The following is a 27,967-nucleotide window of genomic DNA, read 5'->3' on the forward strand; positions in this document are numbered from 1 at the left end:
CAAAGAATATGCAAATAGGAACAGTTAAGGCATTTAGACAATTAGCAAGTATTATGCAGTCAAATAGGCAATCTCAAACAATTCACATAATATGCATATGATGAATGCCTGTCCCTAGTGGCTGATGATATCATCTGTCGGTTATAGAGCCAACCCGACAAGTCCTGGTAGCTAACCATTGGACTGTCCCTCTGTCATGCATCCCCAACTCGAGTTATACTCATCATAAACTTGATCATAATCATGATCTATATCCATCACCCTCACTGGTGAATATTTCGGGGGCGAGCTCATCCGGGACTTTCACAGTGCCCGGCCACACTTACGACATAGGGTCAACAGAGTATCAAGTCTCAACCTAGAGCACGTGGTGGCTAGCCACTGCTACTACCCAGGGAAACTCGTATCTCCGATAGTGGAAGTGCAAATCACAATCATCAATAATTCAGCATAAACATGCATGAATTCTCATCCATGGATCAACATCCATATCAGCCATCCGGCTCACGGTTAAATCCATAACCAGCCAATATTCATAGCATACACAGCTATTCCGGCTCACGGTTCAATCCAGAACCAGCCAATATTCATAGCATACACAGCTATTCCGGCTCACGGTTCAATCCAGAACCAGCCAATTCATAAACAATTACAGCCCTTCGGCCAATGGCATAACAAGCACTTCCACCACCATCCTCCACATCTCACATAATCATCAATGATCCTCATTGATTATTCATTTTCCCTTGCTTCACTCGCAAGTTACCACATCCACTAGCTCCTTCTCTCATAGCTAGGCTTATCATAATGATTTAAGATATAAGTGGTGAGATCGGAGGCTTAGAAGTATGAAATTTGGCTTTTAAAACTCAAAAATCAACTTTGGGATGAAAACAGGTCCACGCGTACGCGCACTCCACGCGCACGCGTGAATGGCCTCAAAGCTTCATCGACGCGCAAGCGTTATGCACGCTAACGCGTGGATTAAACATTTGCCAATCGACGCGTAAGCGTCAACCACGCGTACGCGTGGGTGTTCTCGTGCCCCAGGCACAACACTGGCACAGTTCTGGCATAACTCTCTGGAAAATGGCTGGGCATTGGGTGCAGCACCATCGGCGCGCCCGCGCACATCACGCTCACGCGTGGATGGCATTTTCCGGAAGAACGGCGCGCACGCGCCAAGTGCGCCCATGCGCAAGGGGTCATTCTGCTAAAAATTTTCTAAGTTAAAAGCTGCAGAATTTACCAATTTAAACCCCAATCTTCCAACGGACATAACTTTCTCATTTTAAATCGTTTTTCACCCGTTCTTCGAACGGCATGGACATCCCGGATCCAATTTCATTTCTAAATAGATTTGGTACAAAACAGAGATCCGTAGTCCAAGTTATGTCCCACCAAAGTATGCCCCAAAACCATATTTTTCATAAAAACCACAAAGTGCCATTTTCAAAACAAGCCATTTCCAACTCTTTTCAAAATCAATCAAAACATGCCATTTTCATCCCTTTCCTTTGAAATCAATCAAAATACATCAATTTCAACATCAAGCCTCCTCAACTCACACATTGACACTTTACCACAATATACAAAATCACTATCTCATCATGCTAACCCACTTCACCCAAGTGGCTCAACTCAAATATATTGACATATCATATACTCTTACTCATGCCAATTCTCAACAACACCAATTCCAATAAATCATTATTGTACACAATCAATATCATACTCACCATCAACATGGTCCAACCCACAATTCAACTATAACCAATCATCAAGCATATATCACAACATGCATATTTCTCATACATCATACCATCAAGGCGTCATTAATCATCATCACATATATGACCACATCATATATCTCAATCATTAATCAACATCAACCATTCAATGCCTATCTTAGGGCCTCTAGCCTAAGTATTTCCTACCACATTACATATTAGATACAGGAAACCGAAACCATACCTTAGCCGATTTTCCCAAGCTCCACCGGAGCACTTCCAAACCACCTATCCACAAGCTCTCAAGGCCTCAACACCTCCAAGAACAGATTTTTCACTACCAAGCCCTTTCCAAACTTTTCAAAATCACCAATCAAGCTCCAATATCCATACACACACAACCTAAGCCACAACCATCATACCCATACACAACATCTCAAAACCCAAACATCATAAAATCACAAATCACACTAGGGTTGAGAATCTTACCACACCCAAGGTCCAAGGAGACAAGATTAACCTTCTCCTTCAAGAGAGTTGGGTCCTATAACATCAAAGAACCCAAAATCTCAACATTTCACCCATGAAACTCGAAAATAAGGGCTGAGATTTCGAACAGCAACACGTGGCTTACCTCAAGATTGGTTGTATGGGTTTTGTAGAGCTCTCCGCGGTGAACGCGTGGCCGCAAACGGGGCGGCAATCGGAGCTCTAGATCAAAAGTTATGGTGGTTTGAAGATCAACTAAAGGAGAGAACTTGAGAGAGTGTTCTTCCTCCCTTTCTCTCTAATTTCAGCTTGTGTGTGTAACAAATGAGGAGAGAGAGTGCTGAAAACTAGGGTTTTGGTTAAGTTATGTTGGGCCAAGGGCCCACTTTGGGTCCAATTGGCCCGGTTTGGCCCGTTCGGTCCAATATTGGTCCGAATTCTATAAAATTGGTACCAAAACTCTCGTCTCAATCTCCTCTATCATATTTAGCCATAAAAATCACATTTTAGGCTTTCTAGAATAAATTCTCATTTATGGGTTAATTAGCCGTTAATTAACCGGGTTTTACAACTAGCACATCGAATCCACTGATATTTATTGTGATATGAACCCATTCATTAATCATATCCATAATACAAGTATCAATTTATAGGGATGGCAAAACGGGTCGAGCCCGTCGGATCGATCCGCTAAATCCGCTAAAAAAAGGCGGGTTGGGCTAGAATTTTGAGCCCACCAAATTTAAAAAATTCGCCAAACCCGCACCGCCAAATTGGCAGGTTTTGGCAGGGCGGGGCGGGCCGGTCCGTCGGGTCGAAGATTTTTATTTTTTATTTTTTTTACTAAATAAAAGAGTGATTATTATTATAAAATTAATAATTATAGAATTTTTAAACATTTTTTTCATTTTTTGTTTTTATTCTTCTTTTAGTTATTTATTTTATTTTACAATTTCGTATATATGCTCAAATTATGTGATTTATTTTTTAAAATAAAGAATATTGACAAATATTATTTTGAACAATTTTATTGAAGTTAAAAATTAAAAATATAGTAAAAAAATTATATTATAATTTAACTATTTTTTATTTGTATTTAATTTTTTAATTATTATTTTTTAGTTAATTTTAATGAATTTTATTTTTGAAAAAAAAAGAGTCAAGTGGGTTAGCCTGCCAACCCGCCAACCCGCAAATCCACCATAAAGTGGGGCGAGCTAGCATTTTGAACCCATTTTAATTAGCGGGACGGGTCGGTCCACCTCGTTTATGGGGCGGGCCTAGGTGGGGCGGGTTGGGGCGGGGCGACCCGCTTTGCCACCCCTATCAATTTATACTTGTCCAATACTAAATGACATGCACGATTCTGTCACTTTGTTACAATCGACTACTTTTTTCCATTGGCCTCCTAACATACTAAAGGTATTTGCTGATCACCCATGTAATGGAATTCCATAGCATTCTAACCATACTTTTTGAGTTTCACCTCGCTCCGTCTCATCCCATCTCCATATACTATGGAAGAATTATAAGAGACTATGCATTTTAAACGTATATGCTTCTTCTGCATTCAATACAAAATCAAAGGTCAAAAGTGCTTTATATGCTTCCAGTTTCCGTACTTGGACAACTTGAGGCAGGTTTTTTCCAATCATCTTCTTCAAGGAACTAAAATCGATTGCCTTCGTTGTACCGCCAACCAGACTTCTCTGTAGCCAGTCCATATTCTCTTTCACCACTGATACTTTCACTTTCTTTGTCCACCCATTTTCATGCGAGTTTGGTTCTTTTTTGTGCCTTGTTAGTTTCTCTACCTACTTTTGGTTATCTCCTTCTTGAGGTTGAGAATTTGTCTTGTTCTGACTATCACATCCTTTCTGTGTTGTCTTCCAGACCTTTGTCTCAGTTGTTCGTCTATACGTCGCTTCTTCCACGTACACAATCTTTCTTCTCAACCTCATAGGATTCATTTCTACTATAACCTTCAGAGCTCCATCTTTTGTTGTATATCGGATGAATGCAAAAATATACATATTACCACCTTTTTGTTTTCGTAATACATATATGTCATTAATGCGTCCAGTCCAATTAAACAGATGGAATAATTCATTCTTCTCGGTTGTTATTCGTGCTTGGATTATGACTCACCATTAGTTTATGTTTATGTCGAGTTTTTGTAGAGAATATATATATATATATTAACTATGTTATATGTATACAAAAATTAGTTATTAAAGCCAATGAGTTATAATCCAAACGACATAGTCTTTCTATTCTCATCTAAAAGTTTTGGATTCGAGTTTGATTCCTAACTTAAAAAAAATCAGATATTAAATAAGTCATATTTTATTTTATTTTTTATATTTTAAATTTTCAATTATTTTCTCCTACTGACAAAGAAAACATAAGTTTTACGATAACTATAAAATACATATATTTATACATCAATACACAGTGACTAATTTTTTATGGTGAATTCTATTCAACACCCCTTAAAATAACATGTAAGTTATCCTTTATAACGTATCACAATTTAATTAGTCATTATCTTAATCATAGTTGAATTATTTTGTAATTTATTATTTGAAATGGGTAATGGTATAATTTTTCAAAATATCAAAACTCCACTCCTGTTAATTGAAGCACATTTTCACTCCTCCATTCTTTCTTCATTACGTAACTTCGGTCCTTCTTTACGCAATCTCTCTTTCTTCTGTGCATCATCCCTTGATGATGTCGTTGAATTCCTATCACTCGTAACTTCGTCGTCTTTTCCAGTATTGGAAGAACCGTGATTAATTAACCGTTTAATTAAATTAATTATCTAAAATAAGATCTAAAAATTTATAATATGAATTATAAAATTAGATATAATTTTTGGGCTCAACAGATTTTTCTGAGTTAGAAAATGTAATTTTTGCGAAAAACCGCATAAAAATGCGAACTGGTAAATTAACCGGCAGTACCGGCTTAAGTTTGTCCAGTACTATGCAAGAATAATAAAAATAGTAGAAAATCTTAGGAAAATATTTAGAATTAAAAACCGGACACTAATTTTAAAGGTTTGACCCAAAATTGGACCAAATGGGCCAAAAACACTAATAGGTTGGACCGGGTCCAAATTAGGCCCAAGTCCAACATATAAAACCCCTCTTTAATGAGCATTCAGCTCATTCACTCTACCAAAACAACACAAACACAGCTGCAAGTGAAAAGAGAGGGTTACTATTCACATACAATTTTCGGTGGCCATAACTTGAGCTACAGAGCTCCGATTTGTGTGTTGTTTATGGCTACGCGAAACTCTTCTCGAGCCCGTTAGTTTCATCCAACTTGTGTTGGTAAGTTTTCAAAATTTTCTCTCCTCTCTGCAACCCTAAGAAATTTGAAAATGTGGTGTTTATTTTGAGTGAATTTTTGTGTTTTGATTGATTAGGTGGTGTCTAAGGTTGGACTATTGGTGGTTTGTAAGCCAAACACTATCGGAGAAGGTAGGGAAACTCTTTACCTTATAAATTTGTGAATTTGATGAACCTTAGGTATTGATTTATAATAAATTATGTATGTCTAACTTGAATTGTGAATTGTTGGAGCTTTGGATTAATTGTTGGTGATTGGAGACTTGGTATAGATACATATTTGGTGTATAGCAAATATTGGGAATCGATTAAAGTATGACTTCGGTTTCTTCTATGTAATAATATAATATTTCTGGATACTTAGACTAGTGGACTTTTGAATAGGATTGGATTGATTGTTGGAAATTGTTGAATTTGATAATGTATGATGGTGTTGCTGATTTTGATGAATTATAGTGTTGAACTTTGAAGTTTTTGTTGATTGTTGAAATAGAGGTTGAAATTCATGATTTCGAGTATTGATAATAGTTGTGAAGCTTATTGATATTAATCAATGTTGAAAATGGTGATACAATACCTTGTGTGGATTAATTGTGAATTGGAAGAAGGCAAATGAGAATTTTAGGAAGACTGTGGAACAGTGAAAAATTGCTAGATTAGAAATCCACTAAGTTAGATTCCCTTATTTTATTATGGTTTTAATTTTACTTATGTTTTAAGCTTGAATCTCATGATTGATATGAAGCTCTATGATTGCCTCTGGCGTATCGGAGTCTTATATCTTACATTATTGGGTACTGTTACCATATTGAGAACCTTTGGTTCTCATTGTATACTTTGTTGTTGTTTTTCAGATGCAGATCGCAACCTACCTCGATGAGTTACTTGATGGTGACAGAGCGGAGGACCTTTGTTATGTTTTGGAGTCTTGGTTATTTAGAATTAGTTCTCTCACTTTTTTATTTATAATTGCCTTAGAGGCTTACTTTGAGAGAAATATTCTGTATATGCTGTTTTAACTCTCAAAACTCTGTATGTCTATATAGCACTAGTCGACCTAAACTCCGCGAGTTGAGGATAGTTCTTTATGACTATTATATCCTCTTATATACTTATATCTCGTTATCTTGTGTCTTAAGTTTGTAGTTTCGTGTGAACGTTTTGCGTTTTTGTAATTCTGTTTTGTGCTTATTTCTTCGTCGGATTTCTAGAATTATTATTCCTTTATATATATATATATATATATATATATATATATATATTTAAGCCTTAGAACTATTGTAACCTTTGATTAACCTTTGCTTTACGGCATGAGGTAAGGCTTTGGGTAATTAGGGTGTTACAAGTATAGCCAGCGCCAAACTGTCCCTCCCTCTTTCTGCTGTGAATCACTCATTTTCAACATAATTAATGGTTAGTTTGGTTAATAAATTTTTTCATTAAAAAACATATCTTTATTTAATTACATGATAGAACATATATTCATATGTAAAATATAATATAATAAAATAAATCTATTCAAAATACCTAAAAGTATAATTAAAATTATAAACATACAAATATAATAATAAAATTTGTACTATAAAGTCTAAACAAATATACATATTTTTGTTATCATACATAAATTATTTAAAAAATAAATATATTATTAAAATTAATAACATAAATTTAAAATGATAAAATCTATCTTTCTTACTGTATTTTTATAGTGTTTTTATTCTTTTAATTTTTAATTTATTAGTAGTTTATTATTTAATTAATGATTAAACAAATTATTTTTATGAAAAAATATTTTTTGTATTATCTTAAAAAAGAGACTAATATAATAGAAAAATAATATAAAAATGATATTTTAAATAAAAAATATTTAATATTAAACTTTTTAAATACAAGAATAAATTGTATAAATATTTAAGAGATAAATATGAAATACATGTCTAAAATAAATAAAATAGACAAAATGGGAGTACTCTTGGTAAATAGAGAATTATTTTTGTCTGTTTTAGGCGTGTATTTCATATTTATTTATTTATTTTTATCAAAGATAGGGAAACTCGAACCCGTGACCTCTCAGTGAGCATGGAAGACTATGCCATTTGAAATATAATTCATTGACATTTCATATTTATCTCTTAAATATCTATACAATTTATTTTTTTATTTAAAAATGTTAATATTAACTATTTTTTATTTAAAATATCATTTTTATATTATTTTTAAACTGTGATATTGGTCTCTTCTTTAAAATATAAAAAATGAAAATAATTTATTTAATCATTAATTAAATAATAAAGTACGAATAAATTAAAAATTAAAAGAATAAAAATACTATAAAAAAACTTGTAAAAAAGTAAAATTTTATCATTTTAAACTTTTGTTATTAATTTTAACAATTTATTCATTTTTTAAATAATTTATGTATGATAAAAGATATATTCATATGTATGATAATTTATGTATGATAATTTATGTATCATTTTATTCAAATTTTATTATTATATTTGTATGTTTCTAATTTTAATTATACTTTTAAATACTTTGAATAGATTTATTTTATTATATTATATTTTACATATGAATATATGTTTTATCGTGTAATTAAATAAAGATATGTTTTTTACTTTTTTTTTTTATTTTTAATGAAAAAATTAAGAACCAAACTAACATTAATTATGTTGGTAAAGAGGGGAGTGGACCCTCTCCAATGAAAAAAAATTGGATGGTGTCTAGTGTTAAATCTAACCCTTTATTAATTACTCTCTCTCATATTTATTTTTAATCCCACTTATAGAATTAAAGGTGAGAGATCACACTTTATTTTCTCAAGTGTTGAAAAAACTGGAGATGATCCATTCTTCCAATGAGTGATCCACAACAGAAAGAGGGATTGAGTGAGGACAGAAGATAGCGATGATGTCGACGCTGGTTGTGCTGGTTGTATTGGAAAAGACGGCAAAGTTACGGACGATGGAAATTTAACGACATCATTAAGGAATGATGCACTGAAGAAAGAAAAATTGCGTGAGAGGGTAGTAGATGATGATGAAGTCGACGCTTTTCATCACGACGTCGGCGACCATGTTTGGAAGGACTCAAGCTACGTGATAAAGAAAGAATGGAAGAGTGAAAAAGTGCTTCAATTAATGGGAATTCTGATATTTTAAGAAATTATATTATTACTCATCTCAAATAATAAATTACAAAATAACTCAACTATATATCATAAAAAGTAACTTACATATTATTTCGTAGGGAATTGAATAAAATTCACCATTTTTCATATATACATTATATTTTTTTTATGTTTTTTAATTTTCAATTGTTTTCTCCTACTGACAAAGAAAACGTAAGTTTTATGATTTTAACTAATGTAAATTTAAGATATTGTCAAATAATTTTATAATATTTTACTATCATATATATCATAGGAATTTCAATACAAAAGTCAGCAAGTATATAAATAGGATAAGTAAGTATATAACTTAGATTGAACTTGAGTTCGGATACTGAATAATCGGAGGACATGAAAGCTAAATCCGATTCGTACAATAAAGTTCTGTTCTGAAGTAAATCATGACTTTGAGCCTATATTAGAGTAAATGAGTCATTCTTATAGAATGCATATTAAAAATGAACTACAAAATACATATATTTATATATCAATATACGGTGGCTAATTTTTTATTTGTACATAATATATTTTTTTATGTTTTCAATTTTCAATTGTTTCTTCTACTGACAAAGAAAACATAAGTTTTATGATTTTAACTAATGTAAATTTAAGATATTGTCAAATTATTTTATAATATTTTATTATCATATCATAAGAATTTCGATGCAAAAGTCAGCAAGTATATAAAATAGGGTAAGTAAGTCTGTAACTTTGATTGAACTTGAGGTGGTATTTATGGGCGAACTAAGGTTGATAACTGTCATATTTGAAGCCTCTCCCTCGTAGTAGGTCATGTGACGATTATCACCCTAGTAGTATGTTAATTTGCGTCATAAGAAGTTGAATTCATACTTCAATTCGAATATTGAATAAGAGGACCTGAAAGTTAAATCTGATTCGTATAATAAGGTCTTATCCTAGAATAAATCATGACTTTGAGCCTATATTAGACCTTATCTGACCAAGATCCTTCTAAAGAGTGATGATAACAGGTAAATAAAGTTGTGGAGTTTTAAACTCTTAATTCGTAGATCTAAGTAAAAAAAAAAATTTGCTTCTTGCAAATTTGCTTTTCGAATAAGAAACTTATAATTTGTCTTGGGAAATATTAACTATGGATGTTTTTGGAGGTATTTTTTTTTTGAAATGAAATAAATAAAATTTTAAAATTTTAAAATAAATTAAGTGAACTTTATTCACCAAATATTTTGATTTTTAGAATGGCATACAAAACTGAAATATCTTAAGACAATTTATGTGTAAATCAGGGTACTTTATTTCGATTTTGTACATAAATTGAGATATCCTTTCCTAATTTATATACATTTGAGAGAAAAACAATTTTAAGTGCAAAGAGTCTTCAAGACTTTTTTTTAATAAATTTTTTTTTCTTGAACCAAAAAAAGACACCACAAAAAATTGCTTTTAATCTTTTGAAACAATGTTGTAACATTTAGCATTCATCGTCAGAGAAAGTAGAGAAAGAAAGGGGGGAGTTTGATTTCAAAGCCAAGCAAGTTCAATTCTTCTATTGCTTTTTTTTTTTAATAAACATATAGATTGGTTTTTAAAAAAATTTACATCAGATACTTTAGTTTCTAACAAATTTGAATTATTTATAAGTCCTCAAAAATTCATTTTATTGCACAGATTAGTTTCTCTATCATTTTGAAAGAAAAATAATTTATTTTAGATTAATATCTTCAAGATTTAGTTCTCTTATTATAAAATTTGTTAAAAATTTATTTATCTAATATATATTAAAAATTTAATTGAAAGTAATAGAGAGATCAATTGGTCTAACAAAAATATTTTTTAAAGACTTTCAAAAAATAAGAATTTATTGAGGACTAAAATATTTGATATGAAATTTGTTGGTAACCAAATTTAGATATTTACTCTTTTTTCCTCCTCCTTTTGGCAAGTTTGTGAAGAAAAAATTAGTTTCAAATTTTCAATGGCAGGATTCTCTTACTGCTTGTTTGGTCCTCAAGCCTCCACATAATTTTATGGATTCAAATTCACTACTATCAACTCTTAGCGCCAGTATGCCATTCTCTAACAAAAGAAGTTGCAGCAAGAAAAAAAAAAGATAAATGAAGGAAAAGAGTTACAAAGAAAACAAAAAAAAAAGGTTGAGAAATTTTTTATTATTGACATATAACAACATTTAAATACATGTAAATATCCAATTTATATGTAAATCATTTTAGGATATTTCGATTTTGTATGCAATAAAAAATTATTTAAGTAAAAAAGTTTAATTAATTGTTAGGATTTAACAATTTTATTTATGTTAGAAAAATTATTTTTTTCCTACATATTGTCATAAATCACCTGAGATTACCATTTTTAGAGATTTTACTCATCAGCTAATCGTATTAAAATTCTTTACCCTTGAAGTGAATCCCGTATAAAAAAATGACGTGTATAATATCTCTCTTTATTTGTTTACTTTCTTGATTAATTAATTAAAATTTTTCCTTCAGGATCATGCGTGTATCTACCCCCCATTATTTGGTCTTTCTTTCCCGTGTCCAGATTTCCCTTTCCCGTGTATCTCTCTTAGTTCTTTCTCTCCATGCTAAGTCTTTTCACTCTCTTTCTCTCTCTCAAACTCAAACCCTTACTCGATTCAAACACACCATCAAATTCAATGTCGCTATTTCTAAACACTACCAACGTTTTCTAACTGACGCCACTTGAGCGGCGCCACGTCATCACCACCACCACCACTCCTACAGCCACCGCAGCCACCACCGGAACATGGTCTTCAAGGGGAGATTCTTTTCCTCCAAGAAATCCGATTCCGATGGCTCCTCCAACAGTCCCCGATCCCTCCCCTCCAACTCCCCTTCCAGATCCGACAAGAAGAAGTCCAAATCCCTAACCCCTCCCGCCGCCGCCGCCGCACCCGTCGCGTGCCGGCAGACGCAGGTCAAGGACGCGACCACCAAGAAGAAGGACGCAGTTAAGGGGAAGGAAGGTCAGGCTCAGGCTCCACCTGGCGGCAAGGATTCCGCGTCTTCATTGAAGTCTAAGAAGTCTTTGACGGCGGCGGTGGCGGCAGCGGCTGCGGCGGAAGGAGGAGTCAAGGATTCTACGTCGCCGTCGCCGTCGTCGTCGTCCTCGGTGTCGGTGTCGCCGATCCTGGCTTCGTCGCTAGGGTTGAACAGAATCAAGACGCGATCGGGGCCGTTGCCGCAGGAGAGCTTCTTCGGGTTCAGGGGAGATAAAGGACCGGCTGCGGCTCTCGGTGCTAGCAACCTTTCGAGGCCTGGAGGTGGCGGCGGCGACGGGAGTTCGGGTTCCGGCAGCGGCGGGAAGAAGAAAGAGGGCAGAGTAGGGTTTCAGGAGGGTTTCGCAGCGGGTTCTGGCACCGGTTGGATTGATAATGGGAGCAATTCAGATAGTATGTCCACCGGGAGTGGACCTTCTAGGGAGCAGAGCCCGATTGTGTTGCCAAGGTCGCGGCTGCAGAACGGAGAATCATCCTCCGATGCAGGTATGTGTGCTTTGTTTCTGCAAATTCTGGTGATTTGTTTTTCCAAAGTTTTTAATTTTTCATCTACCGTGGAATTGAGGAATTCTCTCTTGTCTATTTTTTATTATTATTATTATTATTATTATTATTATTATTATTATTATTATTATTATTATTATAGTTGAGTTTTCTGCATGATCACAGTTTAATGTGTGTGATTAAAACTCTGACCAAGAAGAATGAAGAAGTGTTTATTAGGGTAGTATTATATATATATATTATAAATCTAATTATTATATATTTATTATACATAGACTGCATACGTATTAAAAAGACTTATGTTGGTATAAACTTGGCATTTTTCATTTCCTTTTCCATTGGGATTGGGCTCATATTTGGAATTCCTTATTCAAATTTCCAATATACACAAAGTCACAAACCAAGCAATATAATTAAAAATGGGAGGTCCAATTCCAAGGCTCATATTTATGTCCTATCTAAGTGGAATCCCATTATATTTGATATTGCCAGTTGGCATAGGAGGGTACTTGTGAGTTGTGATAAAAAAAACAGGTGTTTAGAAAATAGGATATCCTCACTAGCAGAGTAAGAGTATACATCAAGGTCTGTCTCCTTTGCTGCTAGGAATTGAGCCAACTGATGGTAACTGTTGTGTTGAGAAGGGCTTTTGTAATTAAAATGATATATTAACAGTTCCATGTAATAATTCTAAAGAATAAAAAATGTAAATTAGTTCCATGTAATAGTTCTGATGAGTAAAAAATGTAAACTACTGTTTGTGTATTCTTAGTCTGAACCTAAGATTTATCAAGTCCATACTCCGTATTCTTGGATTAATATATGTCGTAGACTATAGAATATTTGTGTTATTGTTACTATATTTATGAGTATGTATAACAAATATGGTGAGCTTGTATTGAAATAATATTTCATATGTAGATTGATTGATATATTTGAAGAACTTATTTGAGATTTAGCTCTATTCAGCAGATTAGGATCATTAATAAAATTTTTGTCCAGCATTCTTTACAAGGCATTAAAATTATGTAAATCTGTCGGGAAAGTTAAGGGCCTGTATGGTTTGCATTTTCATTTTCTATTTTTATTTCCAGCGTTTTCTGTCTAAGGATTTTTTGAAGAAAAAAGAAAACAGTAAAATCTTGTTTTCTGCTTTCACTTCTTGAGTTCTTATTTTCATTTTTTCCTTTACAACATCCTAAAAACAAAAACATTGAATATGAAAACACAAGTTCATCTTGAAAATCATTTTTTTCAAGGGGATCAAGTTCATTTTTTTAAGTTGTATATATATACCTCATTGTGGAACTCTTTGGTAAAACAGTTGAGGTGATTTATGAATGATTGATATCAAAATGATAAAAGCTTTTGCTTTTCATTAGGTGAGGTTGGGGATTGGGACTTATTTCTGGATGGTTTGTACAATAGTTATCACTTGTAAAAATAGGATTCGGATATCAAATGGCTGAGTAACTACTCAACCACCAGCATCAAGTATTCTGCTTTGTCCATGGGGCTTTCTATAGGAGCCAATTGTGTTTAGGGTGAAAGCATGGGCTGTTGGTGCTGTAGCATTGTCGGTTTTGGCATGATGTTATTATTTGTTATTACCCTCTGCCAATAAGCAATTCATGCTAAGTTCTTCTATGTTTATTTACATTGAAGTGTCTGACAAAACTAGTTTGTTCTGTTTACTGAAATGTTGCCTTTTGCTAATGATATACAGGGAGACAGACTTCGTCATGGGCTCACACTGGAGGGGTAAGAGGCCCTGATTGCACTCCTGAGGTATCTTTCTTTATTACTTCAACTAATATAACTGTTGTTTGAATGATATGTTGCTTTCTGTTTATTCATTTGCTGTGGCAAAAAAAAAAAAAAACTAACTGTTTTCTTTTGCAGACAGCATATGATTACGAAAACCCCAAGGAATCTGAATCTCCTCGCTTTCAAGCTATCTTGCGGGTCACAAGTGCACCCCGAAAGAGGTTTCCCGCAGACATCAAGAGTTTTTCTCATGAGTTGAATTCCAAAGGTGTCCGACCTTTTCCGTTTTGGAAGCCTCGAGGGTTAAATAATGTGGAGGTACTTTCGTTTCCATTTCAGATTATATTATGAAGTTGATGATCTGTCTAGCTAGAGACATTGCTATATAAGTGATTTGCTTTGTTATGCAGGAAGTATTGGTTGTTATAAAGGCAAAATTTGATAAGGCAAAGGAAGAAGTGAACTCTGATCTGGCTATTTTTGCAGCCGACCTGGTTGGAATTCTTGAAAAAAATGCAGATACTCATCCTGAGTGGCAGGAGACAATTGAGGACTTGCTGATTTTGGCTAGGAGCTGTGCTATGTCTTCGGCTGGGGAGTTTTGGCTGAGGTGTGAAAGCATAGTCCAGGAGTTGGATGATAGGCGTCAAGAGCTTCCTCCAGGGATGCTAAAGCAGCTTCATACTCGAATGCTATTTATTCTTACTAGGTGTACTAGATTATTGCAGTTCCACAAGGAAAGTGGTTTGGCCGAGGATGAACATGTTTTCAATCTCCGTCAATCTAGAGTCTTGCATTCTGCTGAAAAGGCTGTTCCCCCTGGTTTGGCAAGGGATGTTAAAAACTCTAGTGCTGCAAAAGCCTCAAAGTCCTCAACCAAAAAGGCATATAGTCAGGAACAAAGAACGTTGAATTGGAAGAAAGGAGTCACACAATCAGAAAACTTATCTCTTCCTGCTGATGATGACCCTTCAAAACATTTTGAGCCTCCTTCAGGGAGGGACCGGATGGCTTCTTGCAAGAAATTCCCGTCGCCAACAGGGAAAAGCCCAAAAGAAGCTGATCAGTTGAAGGAGCATGGTTATGGAAAGGTTGAACCACCAAAAACTTCAAGTAGTAAGAGATTCAGTTCCGATGGTGATCTTTCTTCTGCTAAGCCACCTGAGCTTCTTCCTGCCAAAGATTCCCAGGATCATGCTTCCAAGCACCACCATAAAGTTTCCTGGGGATACTGGGGAGATCAGCAGAATAATAGTGAGGAGAGCTCAATAATTTGTCGTATATGTGAGGAAGAAGTAGCTACTTCACATGTTGAGGATCATTCAAGGATTTGTTTAGTTGCTGATCGATGTGATCAGAAGGGTCTGAGTGTTAATGAACGTCTTGTTAGAATTGCTGAAACACTAGAAAAGATGGAGTCATGTACACAAAAGGATACCCAACAAATAGTGGGAAGTCCAGATGTTGCAAAAGTGTCAAATTCAAGCATGACTGAAGAATCTGATGTAGTTTCCCCTAAACTTAGTGATTGGTCTCGCAGAGGATCAGAGGATATGCTAGACTGTTTCCCCGAAGATGATAATTCTGTGTTTATGGATGACCTAAAGGGTTTACCACTTATGTCATGTAAAACTCGTTTTGGTCCGAAGTCTGAGCAAGGTATGACAACATCATCTGCAGGGAGCATGACTCCTAGGTCTCCTTTAATGACACCAAGGACAAGTCAGATTGAAATGCTCTTGGCAGGAAAGGGTGCTTACTCCGAACATGATGATCTGCCACAGGCATGCTCTGCCTTTTACCTCTTCTATAAAATTATTGTTTCTAATCTTTTCTCCTTTCCCGTTTGTTTTTTATGATGTTTAGTGGTAAATGGTCCAGTGGTTATAAATGTCCCTTAAACACTTAAAATAAAAACTTATTAAAATTAATACACCTGGTAGATATCAAAGTGAGAAAGTGGGATGTTAATTATTTATATGCTCATGTATGCTACTAATTTCCACCTTGGTGGTAGGCTTATGTGTGTGTATATTTAAAATGAGCTTCTTTTTAAAGTGAGAAAGCTTAGGATAGTTGTTTGATCTATATAACATTGTTATGCTCCAAAACTGAAGAAAGAAGTAATCTGTTTCATGTTGCGTGGTTTTGTTAGTAAAATGCTCCTCGAAAGTGAGCTTGTTTCTTAAGTAAGAAAGTGTGTAATAGCAGTTGTACAATAGTAATGTTATGGCCCAAAAATGAAGTACTATTTCATTCTAGATGGTTGATTTTACTATACTGGACATGTTGGAATACACGGTAAAGAAATTTGTGGTTGCATGCTTTCTTATGCTAATCTTTTTAGTCATTTGAGAAGTTTTTATTGATCGTATCGAGCTACTTTTGTCATGGGAAATGTAGATGAATGAACTTGCTGATATAGCACGCTGTGTTGCAAACGCACCTCTGGATGATGATCGCTCAACATCATATTTATTATCTTGTCTTGATGACTTACGAGTTGTTGTAGACCGGAGGAAATTTGATGCACTTACTGTGGAGACCTTTGGAACACGTATTGAGAAGCTGATACGGTTAGTACTTACAATCAGCTATGCCTGTTGAACTACTATAATTAGTAAGACATTCAAAAAATTTGCATCTATGGATGGATTTTTAATGAATAACTTAGGGTGAATTTTTTTTTGAGACATGTTTAATGTAGAATATCCATAACTGCATAACTGAATACGAGGTGACATATATCTTATATTGATACAACTGCTATCTTTGTATCTGGTTGTGTGTCTATCTCTGGCATTACTAGTCAGAGCCTTTCTCTCAAGTTCGGCTCAAGTATATTTTTTCCCTCGATGTGTTATTTTTGTCTTTCCATGTTTTCCTCTGAAATCTTTAGGTGATATGCATGATAAGTTGGCATTTGCCCTTGCAGTGAGAAGTATTTGCAGCTTACTGAGATGGTGGATGTAGAAAAGATAGATACGGAGAGCACTGTAATGGATGATGATGTCATCTTGGAAGATGATGTGGTCCGTAGCTTGAGAACAAGCCCAATCCATTCTTCAAGGGACCGTACCTCTATTGATGACTTTGAGATCATAAAGCCTATAAGTCGTGGGGCATTTGGACGGGTTTTCCTGGCCAAAAAGAGAACAACTGGTGATCTTTTTGCAATTAAGGTAATTATTTTCACCCTTTATTCGGTGCTTTTTCTTCATTTATTGTATGCTTAAATTTTAATTTCGATAAGTGTTCAGTTTTTATCTTTTGTTCTGTTTTTGGATGATCGGTAATTCGGTATTATGGCTTGTAGAAGACTCATTTCATAATGTGAGGTTGTTTGGAGACTTAAAGCTGTTCATACCACTTTTTATTTGATCGTAGTATATTACACTATTTATTGTTCTTGTAACATGTTCCGGGTACTGTTCCATATGAAATTTAAATCTACATTTTGTTGTATTTCTGTTATTTTCTTCTCTAATAAATTTTATTTTCTTATTGCTTGTTAAAAGTTAAAACATTGAAGGATTATGGTACTGTTTGTTACTTTGTCATGTTTATATATTTGCATGGTTACATGAATCCAAGTTATTTTTTCACAGGTTCTGAAGAAGGCTGACATGATTCGTAAGAATGCTGTGGAAAGTATATTAGCAGAACGTGATATCTTAATTACAGTTCGGAATCCTTTTGTGGTGAGCGGATCTAACTTGCTACTTGTTTCATGATGTCTTTCAAAATGCAACCTTTTTCTAATTTAACTGAACATAATCAGGTTCGTTTCTTCTATTCTTTCACATGCCGTGAGAACTTGTATCTTGTCATGGAGTATCTTAATGGAGGTGACCTATATTCGTTATTAAGGAATTTAGGTTGCTTAGACGAGGAAGTTGCTCGCGTGTATATTGCTGAAGTGGTAATCTGTTTCACTCTCTCTCTCTCTCTCTAAAAAAGGGAAAAAAGGGAACTTTTGTTACATTGTCTAAACATCATTCCCATGGTTAGGTTCTCGCATTAGAGTATTTGCATTCACTACGAGTGGTTCATCGAGACTTGAAACCTGACAATTTACTGATCGCTCATGATGGTCACATTAAGGTAATTGAATACACTTTTTCTACTCACTATTAATGCCATCAACCTTGTATTTAGGCACAATATTTTTAAATAAATTAATTAAAAATTGATTTTATGTAGACACAAATAAGTTGATGTTTTTGGTTAGGGTATAGCTTGTTTAGGGTGCCTGGTGTGATTTCAGCTTTTTGGATTTTGTTTGGCCTATATTTGTTATGGGTCATTCAGTTTTTTTTTGCTGGTATTAGCATATTTTAACTGTCTTCTGTGTATCATTATAGCTTTTTGTTTTATATGAATAATTTTTCTCTATTTAAAAAGCTTTTGTCCTCCATTTATGTGGCTGTGGTTTTTGCTAGGGGAAGGGATGATCTATGAACTTATTCTCCTTTAATCCTTTTACTGTTGGAATTTAAGAAAAGATGATTTGACATGTGCTTTTCTTGGTTAATTTTTTTTTATTTTTTTAATTTTCAATTAATTTTGTCCTTCTAGAAATTAGAAAATAAATTTTGGGCTGTATGGAGGAGCACAAAGATGAAAGATCTTTGTCAGTGTTAGCCTTTTTAAGAACATATTTTTTACATTTGTAAGTTATTTATGTTTGTATGTAATGTTTGAGATTTTTTGATAAATGTTTAACCCTGGCCTCTCCCTTATTCTTCCTAATTTGAATTTTGCTGATAGGAGTTCTTGCATATTCATGTAGATTTTTATGAGTTTTATCTCTTAACTCATGCATACTGATGTTCAGCTGATCACATGTTGAAGTTTTTCTATTCTTTTTGGTTCCTTCTATGTAGCTAACAGATTTCGGGCTTTCCAAAGTTGGTCTTATCAACAGCACGGATGATTTATCTGGTCCAGCAGTGAGTGGGACATCCTTGCTTGGGGAGGATGAGCCTAACATGTCTACATCTGAACATCAAAGGGAACTGAGGAAGAAAAGATCTGCTGTAGGTACCCCTGATTATTTGGCGCCAGAGATTCTTTTGGGAACTGGACATGGTTCGTATAGATCCATTTTTATGTTTAAGGTGGTCTGATTTCTGTTTACTAGATCAGTTTTGTTTTGCCTTCTTTTTTCTTTCAGTTTAGAGAAAGTAAAATAAATAATAAACTATCTATTTAGTCCCTTAAAGATACATGTACCAGTTTGCCCCCTAGAAAAATTTCAACATTAGTTTAGTTCTTGAAGGATATATCAAACTTTTTCTTCGAAGACACATGTATAACTAGTTTAGTAAATAGAAATTTTTTTACAACTGTTATGTCCTCAAAGAAAGATACATTGTCATTTTCGCTCACTCAAAGATGCATGTAATATTGTATAAATTATTGAACTCACATAAAATATATGATCAAATAGATGTCATATGCATCTTTTAAGGACCTGTTATGTCACATATTTGAGTCTCTATATTGGTGCTAAAAACAATTTAGGGACCAAACTAATTTAATGTCGTGTATCTTTTAGAGGATACCTAGTAAATTTAGTCTAGCATTTAGCAACATCATTTCTATATTTTATTCTTAATTTTCCTGAAAAATTTGGAAGGATCTTCACTTTTCTGTTTAAAATAAAAAATAAAAAAAATCTGCTGAAAATGCTAATTTAGTGGTTCCACAGCCTTTACATTGCAATTGTGTATTTACATTGCAATCACAACATGAACAAAATATATATATTTTATCTTTTAAATTTTACAGGGTATACGGCTGATTGGTGGTCTGTTGGGGTCATTTTATTCGAGTTGCTTGTTGGTCTTCCACCTTTTAATGCAGAGCATCCTCAGGTTTATAGCATACCTTTTGCCAGGATTTTTGCGTTTCTGTTCTTGTTTGCTGTATGGTTTAGCTCTTACTGACAGATATTTCTTTTTGGGGGTGTTTGTAGACTATATTTGATAATATTCTTAATCGTAAGATACCTTGGCCTGCAGTTCCTGAAGAAATGAGTCCTGAAGCTCAAGATCTTATTGATCGGTAATAATCATGTTATGTTCATGTTATATGTATCTGGCAATTGCAAACTGTTTATTCTGGTCAGCATTTTAGAATATCAATGCTTTGTTTATGTTTCCAATACTGAGCATGCTTCCATTAATTTGGATATTTTAGCTTGACTGCTTAAGCCGAAGATAGCATTTGCGAATGTATATTGTTCAGCAATCCTGGTGCCATACTTTATCTGTTAAATATGAACTTTATGTTAATAATCTTGTGACAGTGACCACTGCTGTCTCACGTTTCACATGGCATTATCCTTAAACCATGAGAACAGGCTTCAACTAGGTGGGGCTTTTTGGGAGGGTAGATGTGCAGCCTTACCCTCACATGCAGGAAGCTGTTTCAAGTATTTGAACCTATGTCACAAAGCAGCAATCTCATTGTATTTGGTGTTCTGAATTATTTGACTGTTGTCAACTACATAACAAGCCCATGATTCGTTTTTTACCCCCCTCTTAACTGTGGCTTTGTGTAAAAATGAAAATATAATTATAATCTGTACAAAATCTAGGTTTTATTCTATCTAAAGCTTTTTCTTTATGCTCCCTTAGCTGGATGCCGATCTGTTATAAATTATGGTTTTTTGTCATGCGTTATTGTGCTAAGTTGAAGTCACGATTATGATAGAAAAATGAATATTTTCTTGGATTAGTACCTGAGATGTGTTTATTTACAGATTATTGACTGAAGATCCTAACCAAAGACTTGGAGCTAGAGGTGCATCAGAGGTGATTTAATTTCTTATTACTGTATTAGCATACAGATACTTGTTGCCCATTTTTATGATCATGTTTCATTTTACTTGCATTTCAAACGTCACATTGATAGATGCTTAATTATCCAGGTGAAAGAACATGTTTTCTTTAAGGATATAAATTGGGACACACTTGCTAGACAGAAGGTATGTAATGCTTCTCAAGTCATAATTTTTGTTCGTTGTACTGCATGTCTCTTGATGTAGTAGATGTTGTATGCTGAACAACATAATAACGTTCTGGTTTGCAGGCTGCGTTTGTTCCTGCCTCTGAGAGTGCTCTAGACACTAGTTACTTCACTTCTCGCTACTCATGGAATACTTCAGACGGTCTTGTATATCATGCAAGTGATGCTGAGGATTCTAGTGATGCTGATAGCTTAAGTGGTAGCAGTAGTTGCTTGAGCAATCGCCAAGATGAAGTGGTACTGCATTTATTGGTATCTCTAAACATAAAATATTAACTGTCACATCAATTTGAAGTTTCTGTGCTGACTTTCTCCTGTGAAAATCTACAAACAGGGAGACGAATGTGGGGGTCTTGCTGAGTTTGATTCCAGCTCATCAGTCAACTACTCTTTTAGTAATTTCTCTTTTAAGGTATTCTTTTGAGTTATATACTTATGTTTATTATACAAGCAACTAATTAGACTTAACTCTTCTGAACACGCAAAAAGATTTATTTAACCTCTGTTTACTGGGAATTAATCGCACCTCTCTGGGATTACTGTTTTTGCTCCCTATAACTGTTGGTGTGTTGCATGCTTGTTTTGTTGATATTTATTTTGATCTCTCTTCTCTTGTATTGATGTTTTTCAATTGTTTACCAGAATCTCTCCCAGCTTGCATCAATCAACTATGATCTTCTCTCCAAGGGATGGAAAGATGATCCACCAGCAAATCCCGGAGCATAGCTTTCTTTTCTTCTGTCGAAGTCCAGAATTCGGTGTTTAGACATCGTCCAAGCAATTTTGGGTGCACAAGCACCTTTGTCATCTGTACACATTGTAAATGTATGAGACTGTAAAACTACCGTCATTTCATCAAGTCTTATATTGTGCATTCTTGCTGATCTAATTTTGAATTTGCTGGAATTTGCAGAAATTCTAGAAGCTCAAACTGATTCAGGATGTACTCTCTGCTTATTAGGTCACAGGAACTAACACTGGGTGGTTTTCAATTTTTCGGTTTTGTTGTATTGTATGAATTTGAGGACTGTAAATGTTAAAATGCATACCAGTGTTGGTTGCTCACATTGTTTCTTGTGGTGCTTTCATTAATATAATGCAGCACTGAGGGCACATCCCTTTTTGTTCAGCTACTGTAATATTATTTACTTGTATAATTGAGATGTTGTGAATTATCTTTCTAATTTCTACTGTGATCCCAGACCAACAAAATGATTTTTTGATGGAAAAAAAAGAAAGGAACTTCTTCACCTAAATATTTATTGAAACAGTACTATTTTTAACATCCCAGAATAGTATTCCTTACCGAAATGTACTGTAGTGGCTTCCCTTTGCCCCTTAACTGTTTCATAGAAATAACATTGATCCCAAAATTAAATACTTTGTAGTTTATACAAAATGGAAGCTTAAGAAATAAGATTGCTTATGCACAAAAGGATAGTCAATTATTAGCAAGTAGAAAAAAGTGAATCCTTTTATTATTTACGATTTAAGCGATGCGGTGCCTAGATACATGCAAAGGATGATGTATAGAATATAGTTTATTTGCATTACAGGTGTCTACGACTACGAAAAAAAAAAAGAGAATTAAATTCATACCAGGTTTTCAAAATTACAATAACCTTTTCCCTTTTTCTGTACAAAGGGATTCAACGGGGAGTAATTCCAAAACTTCATTCGTCATTTTTATTCCCCAAAAGCTTCAATTCTTTCTCGGTACCAGTAATTGAAGATAGACTTATTTTTAATCTTTCATGCATGCGTAAAATATGCTTTTCTTGCCTCTCATCTAAATGTATCAATATCACACAGTATATTTGATCTTTTACTTTTTGGATTTTCTGTAAAAGTGTTTTATTTGTTGACACATTGATTACTGGGGCCAAATATTTCTATGGTTGTCAAGTTGCCAGAAAGGAGAGAATAACGGTCCATTGTTTACGCTTGTGCTACTCGGCCATCAATTCTGAAGGAGAATAGGACAACAACATAGCCAAGAACGAAAAGCATCCCATGTAGTAAAATAATTCTATATCATTATGTCAATCTAAGCTAACCACTCATTCCTTTTATTGAATGCATCCCTTCAAAATGTGAACAAAATAAAGAAGACAGCGGAGACATTTTTTTATGTCTCTATTATTTCCATGCTCTGTATTTTGTGTTCTAAGAAAATTACCAAACTAGGTCGAAGGATCTTTGGATCACTAAATGGCAACAAAATATAAACATGAACTTCATGTAGTAGGAGGAGTAGGACCACTAATATAAGGAATTGATCACTTTATATACTAACACTGCACCTTCTACCATTTGTTTTATCATTTTATGTGAGGCAAGTCTGGTCCACCACCATCATCGCATCCACAAATACATTACCTTAAGGGAATGAATTTTCATCAGATCAGTTTGTTGTACTCATCTGAGAAAAATTGTTTCAAGTGCCTGCCATTTCCATGAGTTGGCGTTTGAATTTTGTTATCTACCTTGAGAAAGGATAACAAAAGCATTTGCTCAACTTTTGGGACCAATATTTATGACCCCACATCTTGTACATTGTAATATGTAGTATGCACTAAATATTCATTCCCTAAATCTTACAAATCGAAATCTCAAGTTAGGCCTTCAAATCAAATATAAATTAACAAATAAATTCTTACAATACAAGTTTATAAATTGAACATTACAATTCAGGTTTATATGTTTAAACTCACTTTTCTTTAATTGAGGTAAATTATTAAAAATTACAATAGCCCGTTTATTTAAAACTTATGTCAAAAATAAATATAGAAACAATGCTTACCCAAAAGTGTCATCCCTTTATTGCTTTGTCTCTATAATCTATATATATACATCATATCAATATCAAACTTTTTACACATGCCTGCATTGTTTGGCCATAGCAATCTAACTAATTGTACTATTTCTTTTCTTATTTGACATGATGTTTCTATTTGTTTAGTTATTAGAACCTCATTATCAATAGCTATCAATCCAAAAGAGGATGATATAATATCTTAAGTATATCACCCTAATTTCTAGGCATCTAATTTACATAATTAACGATGTAAAAGGATGTATCCAACCCAATCATTGTCTTGAACTACTAAGAAGTAATCAATTTTTTTTTTCTTATTTAGTAATTAAGGACCCACTTACATGAATGTAATGATTTACCTCGTTTTTTTTAACTATGGTTGGGTTCACAATTAGAGGATGCGTGACGCGTGCCACCTTGGAGATAGAGCAACCAACTAATTGACAATGACCACAATGTGCTTTCATTTTCAACAGAGAAAAAGGCTTCAACTATCAACAAAAGCAAAAACAAAATAATTATAATAACCATAACTCACCAACTATTACTAATTGGTCACATATCCAATCCTCCAAGGTAATAGTTTAGATAAGGAAGAAAAATAGGGATTAATACAACAGAGATTGAAGGATATAAGGTAGAAATTCAATGTTGGGTGGTGAAGAAAATTGAGGCCTAAGCTAAAAGATACAACATAAACACAAGATTTAGGAAGAAAAATTATGGGGTTTTCACAAAGCCAAGAAGATCCTTTAAACTCCATTAGTAATGACATGATCTTTTTTTTTAATAAATTAAATAAATTATTATTTACAATTGTGTTAAGCTATTGATTTCCTGAAACTTTCAGCAAATTTTAATGATTTTCAAAATAATACTAGTTGCTGGACATTTCATGAAATCAATAGCTCTATACAACCATAAGTAATAATTTTTTTAATTTATTAATTAAAAAAAATCCTTAAAAGGACATGGTGGCTGCAACCAAGTACCAAAGTCATCAAGATAGATCATCTACAACACTGATCAAATCATGTTGGTGCTGGGTTTGCTTTAGATCCTTAGAACCACGTAGCTCTTCTATCCGGTGTCTCACTTCGGCGATCGAAGGTCGATTATCGGGATATGGAGCTGTACAATCCACTGCAAGCTGCAACAACTCAACCATATCCTCTTCCACAGTCTGATGGCTAAGGAGCTCGGCATCAAAGACCTCAGAAGTCCACTCTTCCCTAACAACCGATTGCACCCATCTCGGAAGGTCCACTCCTTCCTCATGCAACAAGGCGTGAGTTGGAGCCTTTCCGGTAAGAAGCTCCAAGAGCACCACGCCAAAGCTGTACACATCGGCCTTGTGCGACACTCTGCGAGGACCAGTTACCTCAGGAGCACGGTAGCCGGCAATCCTATTGGGGGTCGACAAGGGGCTAACAAGTTGTGCAAGGCCAAAGTCGGATACTCTGGCTTCATAGTTCTTGGTTAGGAGGATGTTTGATGACTTTATGTTTCCATGAGATACATTAGGCCCTTGTGAATGTAAGTACTCAACGGCGCGAGCAGCCCCAAGCGCAATCCCTGACCTGAGTTCCCAAGTCAGTGGTGTTCTGCCAGCTCCTTTGTTTCCTATGATAATGAATTGTAAACTTTAGTTTACCAGTGTTCATGCCAAATCAATATGATATCTACAATTAGGTCAGGTAACAATCCTAGATGTAAGACCAAATTGTTGTGCTTGTAAAATGATACTCCATCCATTCTAAAATAGCTATTACTTTAGAAATTTGGTACATTAATAACTAGTTGTCTTTGTAAATATCAGGATAAAGTAAGTATTTTTGAAAACATCCAAGGTAGCTTTGATATAAATTGAAAATGTTAGGAACAAAGTTGAATGAATCAAAATCGTTCGGGACAAAACTGAATGAAATTAAATTAAATGTTAGGTTTTGAAGAAAATTACAACCGCTAAGGACAAAAAGCACATATTTTCTCAAGATGCATTGAACTGATAATTTACCAAATTTCCAAAGTGATTAACCAGTGTATAGTGTACATTGCATATTGCAAAGTCTGTTCCTCAATGTAATCAATATAGTTAGTGATTCATAGCAATTATGCAAAGATAAAACAAAAACGAATGCATTCTACAAAACACTACACAGTATACATATAAATAAGGAAAAAAATTAGAAATTTTTGTAATTAAAGGGGGGGATTTTACCATGCAAGAGTGCAGACAAGCTTCCCATATGCATATAATCATGAACAAGAAGCTTCTCATCCCTGCTATAATAGTAAGCCCTAAGAGGCACCAAATTCTGATGAACCATTGCTCCAGCAACCTCAATCTCATCCCTGAAGTCACTCTCAGAGAGTGTCACATCCTTGAGCCTCTTCACAGCCACCACAGGCCCATTCTCCAACACAGCCTTATATGAAGTTCCAAAAGTACCCTTCCCTAAAACCTCAGCAGAGGCTCTAAGCAAATCCTCCAAATCAAACACCTTCCCTTCTGAATTCCCAAAGAAAACCAGCTTCTTGTTCGCACCACCACCGACAGTCTCCACTTCAGAAACATGATTTTTCTCACCATGGATTCCCCTACCATTACCCTGCTTCAAAGTTGCAATATTTTCAATGTTACTGGTTCTGTTATCACTCTTCTTCCTACACAGAAGAATCAAAGCAAACACAATTAGCAACATTCCAACCACACACCCAATCACAATCCCAGCAATGACCCCACCACTTAGCTTCCCTTTCTTCTCCTCCTTCAAACCACTGTTCCCAATTCCGGCAGCCACGCCTGGAAAAGACCCATTTGCCCTTCTCCCATTCTCACTCTGAGGACACAACTTCAATGGCTTCCCACACAATGTGTTCCCTAAAAATGACTCCTTTGAGAAGCCCGTCAACGTTTCAGGCACAGAACCGTTGAGAAAGTTGTTGGAAACGTTGAACTGAGCCAACTCGGCGAGTCTTTTCAACTCGGGTAGCGACCCGGAAAACCGGTTGTTCTCGAGGTAGAGGGTCCTCAAGCGGGTCAAATTGTTGAAGCCGGTTCGAACCGGGCCTGAAAAGGCGTTATCTGCCAGGTTGAGGCGAACGAGAGAGGTGAGGTTGAAGAGAGAAGGTGGAAGCTCGCCGGAGAGGTTGTTATGGTGGAGGTAGAGGTTGCGGAGGGAGGAGCAGAGGGAGAGGTCGGCGGGAATGGGGCCGGAGAGTGAGTTAAAGCGGAAAGAGAGGGTGCGGAGGTGGGTGAAGGAGGGAAACACGGCGGAGGGGAGGTGGCCGGAGAGTGAGGCGGCGGGGAGACGGAGGGCGATGACGTGGGTGTTGGTTGGGTCGCAGAGAATGCCTGGCCACTTGCATGGGGAGGTTGTAGAGGTTGGGAGCCAGAGGAGGAGCGTGCGGCCTCCGACGGCGGAGCGTAGGTTGAGGAGTGCGGCTCGTTGGGCGGAAGAGAGGTCGGGTTTGGCATAAGGAAGGAGGATGAGGAAGAAGAGAATGATGAGTTTGTTGCGATGCATTGTGCTTTGTTTGAGTGATCTGTTAGAAGAAGAAGAAGAAGAGTGGTTATGCTTTTGAAGAAGAAGAAGAAGAAGAAGCAGAAGACATTGCTTGCTGGTTTTGTTTGGGTTGGGGTTTGGGGAGAGTTAGGAGTGACTTTGGAACACACATAGACAAGAGACAAGAGACGAGAAGAGAGAAGAGAGAAGAGAGAGAGAGACTGGTACGGTGTGCTGAGAAGACAAGTGAGTGAGAGTGAGATTAACGTACGAATACGATAGACTAATAGTAGATATTTTTAGAGAGGTAGAGGTAGTGGCTGAACAACAAAAATACTAAGGAAAAGTATGAGGAGACAATAGCTTTATTGTACAATGCATACAATGGGGGTTTAATTGAAATTAAAATTAAATTATGGGTACAAATATTAATTATAAAGATTTGATAATTTGAGTTTTTTGAAAAATTAGGATTCAGTTATATAAAATCCAAAACCACGAACATCTCTCTCTGAAGGGCAAGGACAGACAAAAAACGCAGCTTCTCCTGCCGACGGTGATAACG

At 35.1% G+C, this 27,967-nt stretch overlaps 2 protein-coding genes across 3 annotated transcripts; one reads left to right on the top strand and one right to left on the bottom strand.

Annotated features, from left to right (window-relative positions):
- Positions 1 to 11,163: 11,163 nt before the first annotated feature.
- Positions 11,164 to 22,259, top strand: LOC112802358 (probable serine/threonine protein kinase IREH1). Of its 2 annotated transcripts, none has more exons than XM_025845534.3 (18): positions 11,164 to 12,255; positions 14,000 to 14,061; positions 14,176 to 14,358; positions 14,451 to 15,824; positions 16,444 to 16,616; positions 16,976 to 17,222; positions 17,649 to 17,741; positions 17,822 to 17,962; positions 18,052 to 18,144; positions 18,927 to 19,160; positions 19,834 to 19,919; positions 20,021 to 20,109; positions 20,810 to 20,861; positions 20,978 to 21,034; positions 21,139 to 21,312; positions 21,410 to 21,487; positions 21,718 to 21,900; positions 21,989 to 22,259. In XM_025845534.3, exons 1-12 carry the CDS (start codon positions 11,517 to 11,519, stop codon positions 20,079 to 20,081), a joined length of 3,486 nt encoding a protein of 1,161 aa, XP_025701319.1. In that variant the 5' UTR covers positions 11,164 to 11,516; the 3' UTR covers positions 20,082 to 20,109; positions 20,810 to 20,861; positions 20,978 to 21,034; positions 21,139 to 21,312; positions 21,410 to 21,487; positions 21,718 to 21,900; positions 21,989 to 22,259. The 2 variants fall into 2 exon arrangements, with proteins under 2 accessions (XP_025701319.1, XP_025701317.1); XM_025845532.3 differs by having other exon boundaries at positions 11,212 to 12,255; positions 18,927 to 19,131.
- Positions 22,260 to 24,385: 2,126 nt separating this feature from the next.
- LOC112802359 (probable inactive receptor kinase RLK902) lies at positions 24,386 to 27,738 on the bottom strand. Its single transcript, XM_025845538.3, has 2 exons — positions 26,115 to 27,738; positions 24,386 to 25,516 (listed from the first exon to the last, which is right to left on the bottom strand). The coding sequence occupies exons 1-2, from the start codon at positions 27,421 to 27,423 to the stop codon at positions 24,894 to 24,896; spliced, it is 1,932 nt and encodes a 643-aa protein (XP_025701323.1). The 5' UTR covers positions 27,424 to 27,738; the 3' UTR covers positions 24,386 to 24,893.
- Between the last annotated feature and the right edge of the window lie 229 nt (positions 27,739 to 27,967).

Source organism: Arachis hypogaea, chromosome 5, assembly GCF_003086295.3.
Source record: "Arachis hypogaea cultivar Tifrunner chromosome 5, arahy.Tifrunner.gnm2.J5K5, whole genome shotgun sequence".
Taxonomy (NCBI): domain Eukaryota; kingdom Viridiplantae; phylum Streptophyta; class Magnoliopsida; order Fabales; family Fabaceae; genus Arachis; species Arachis hypogaea.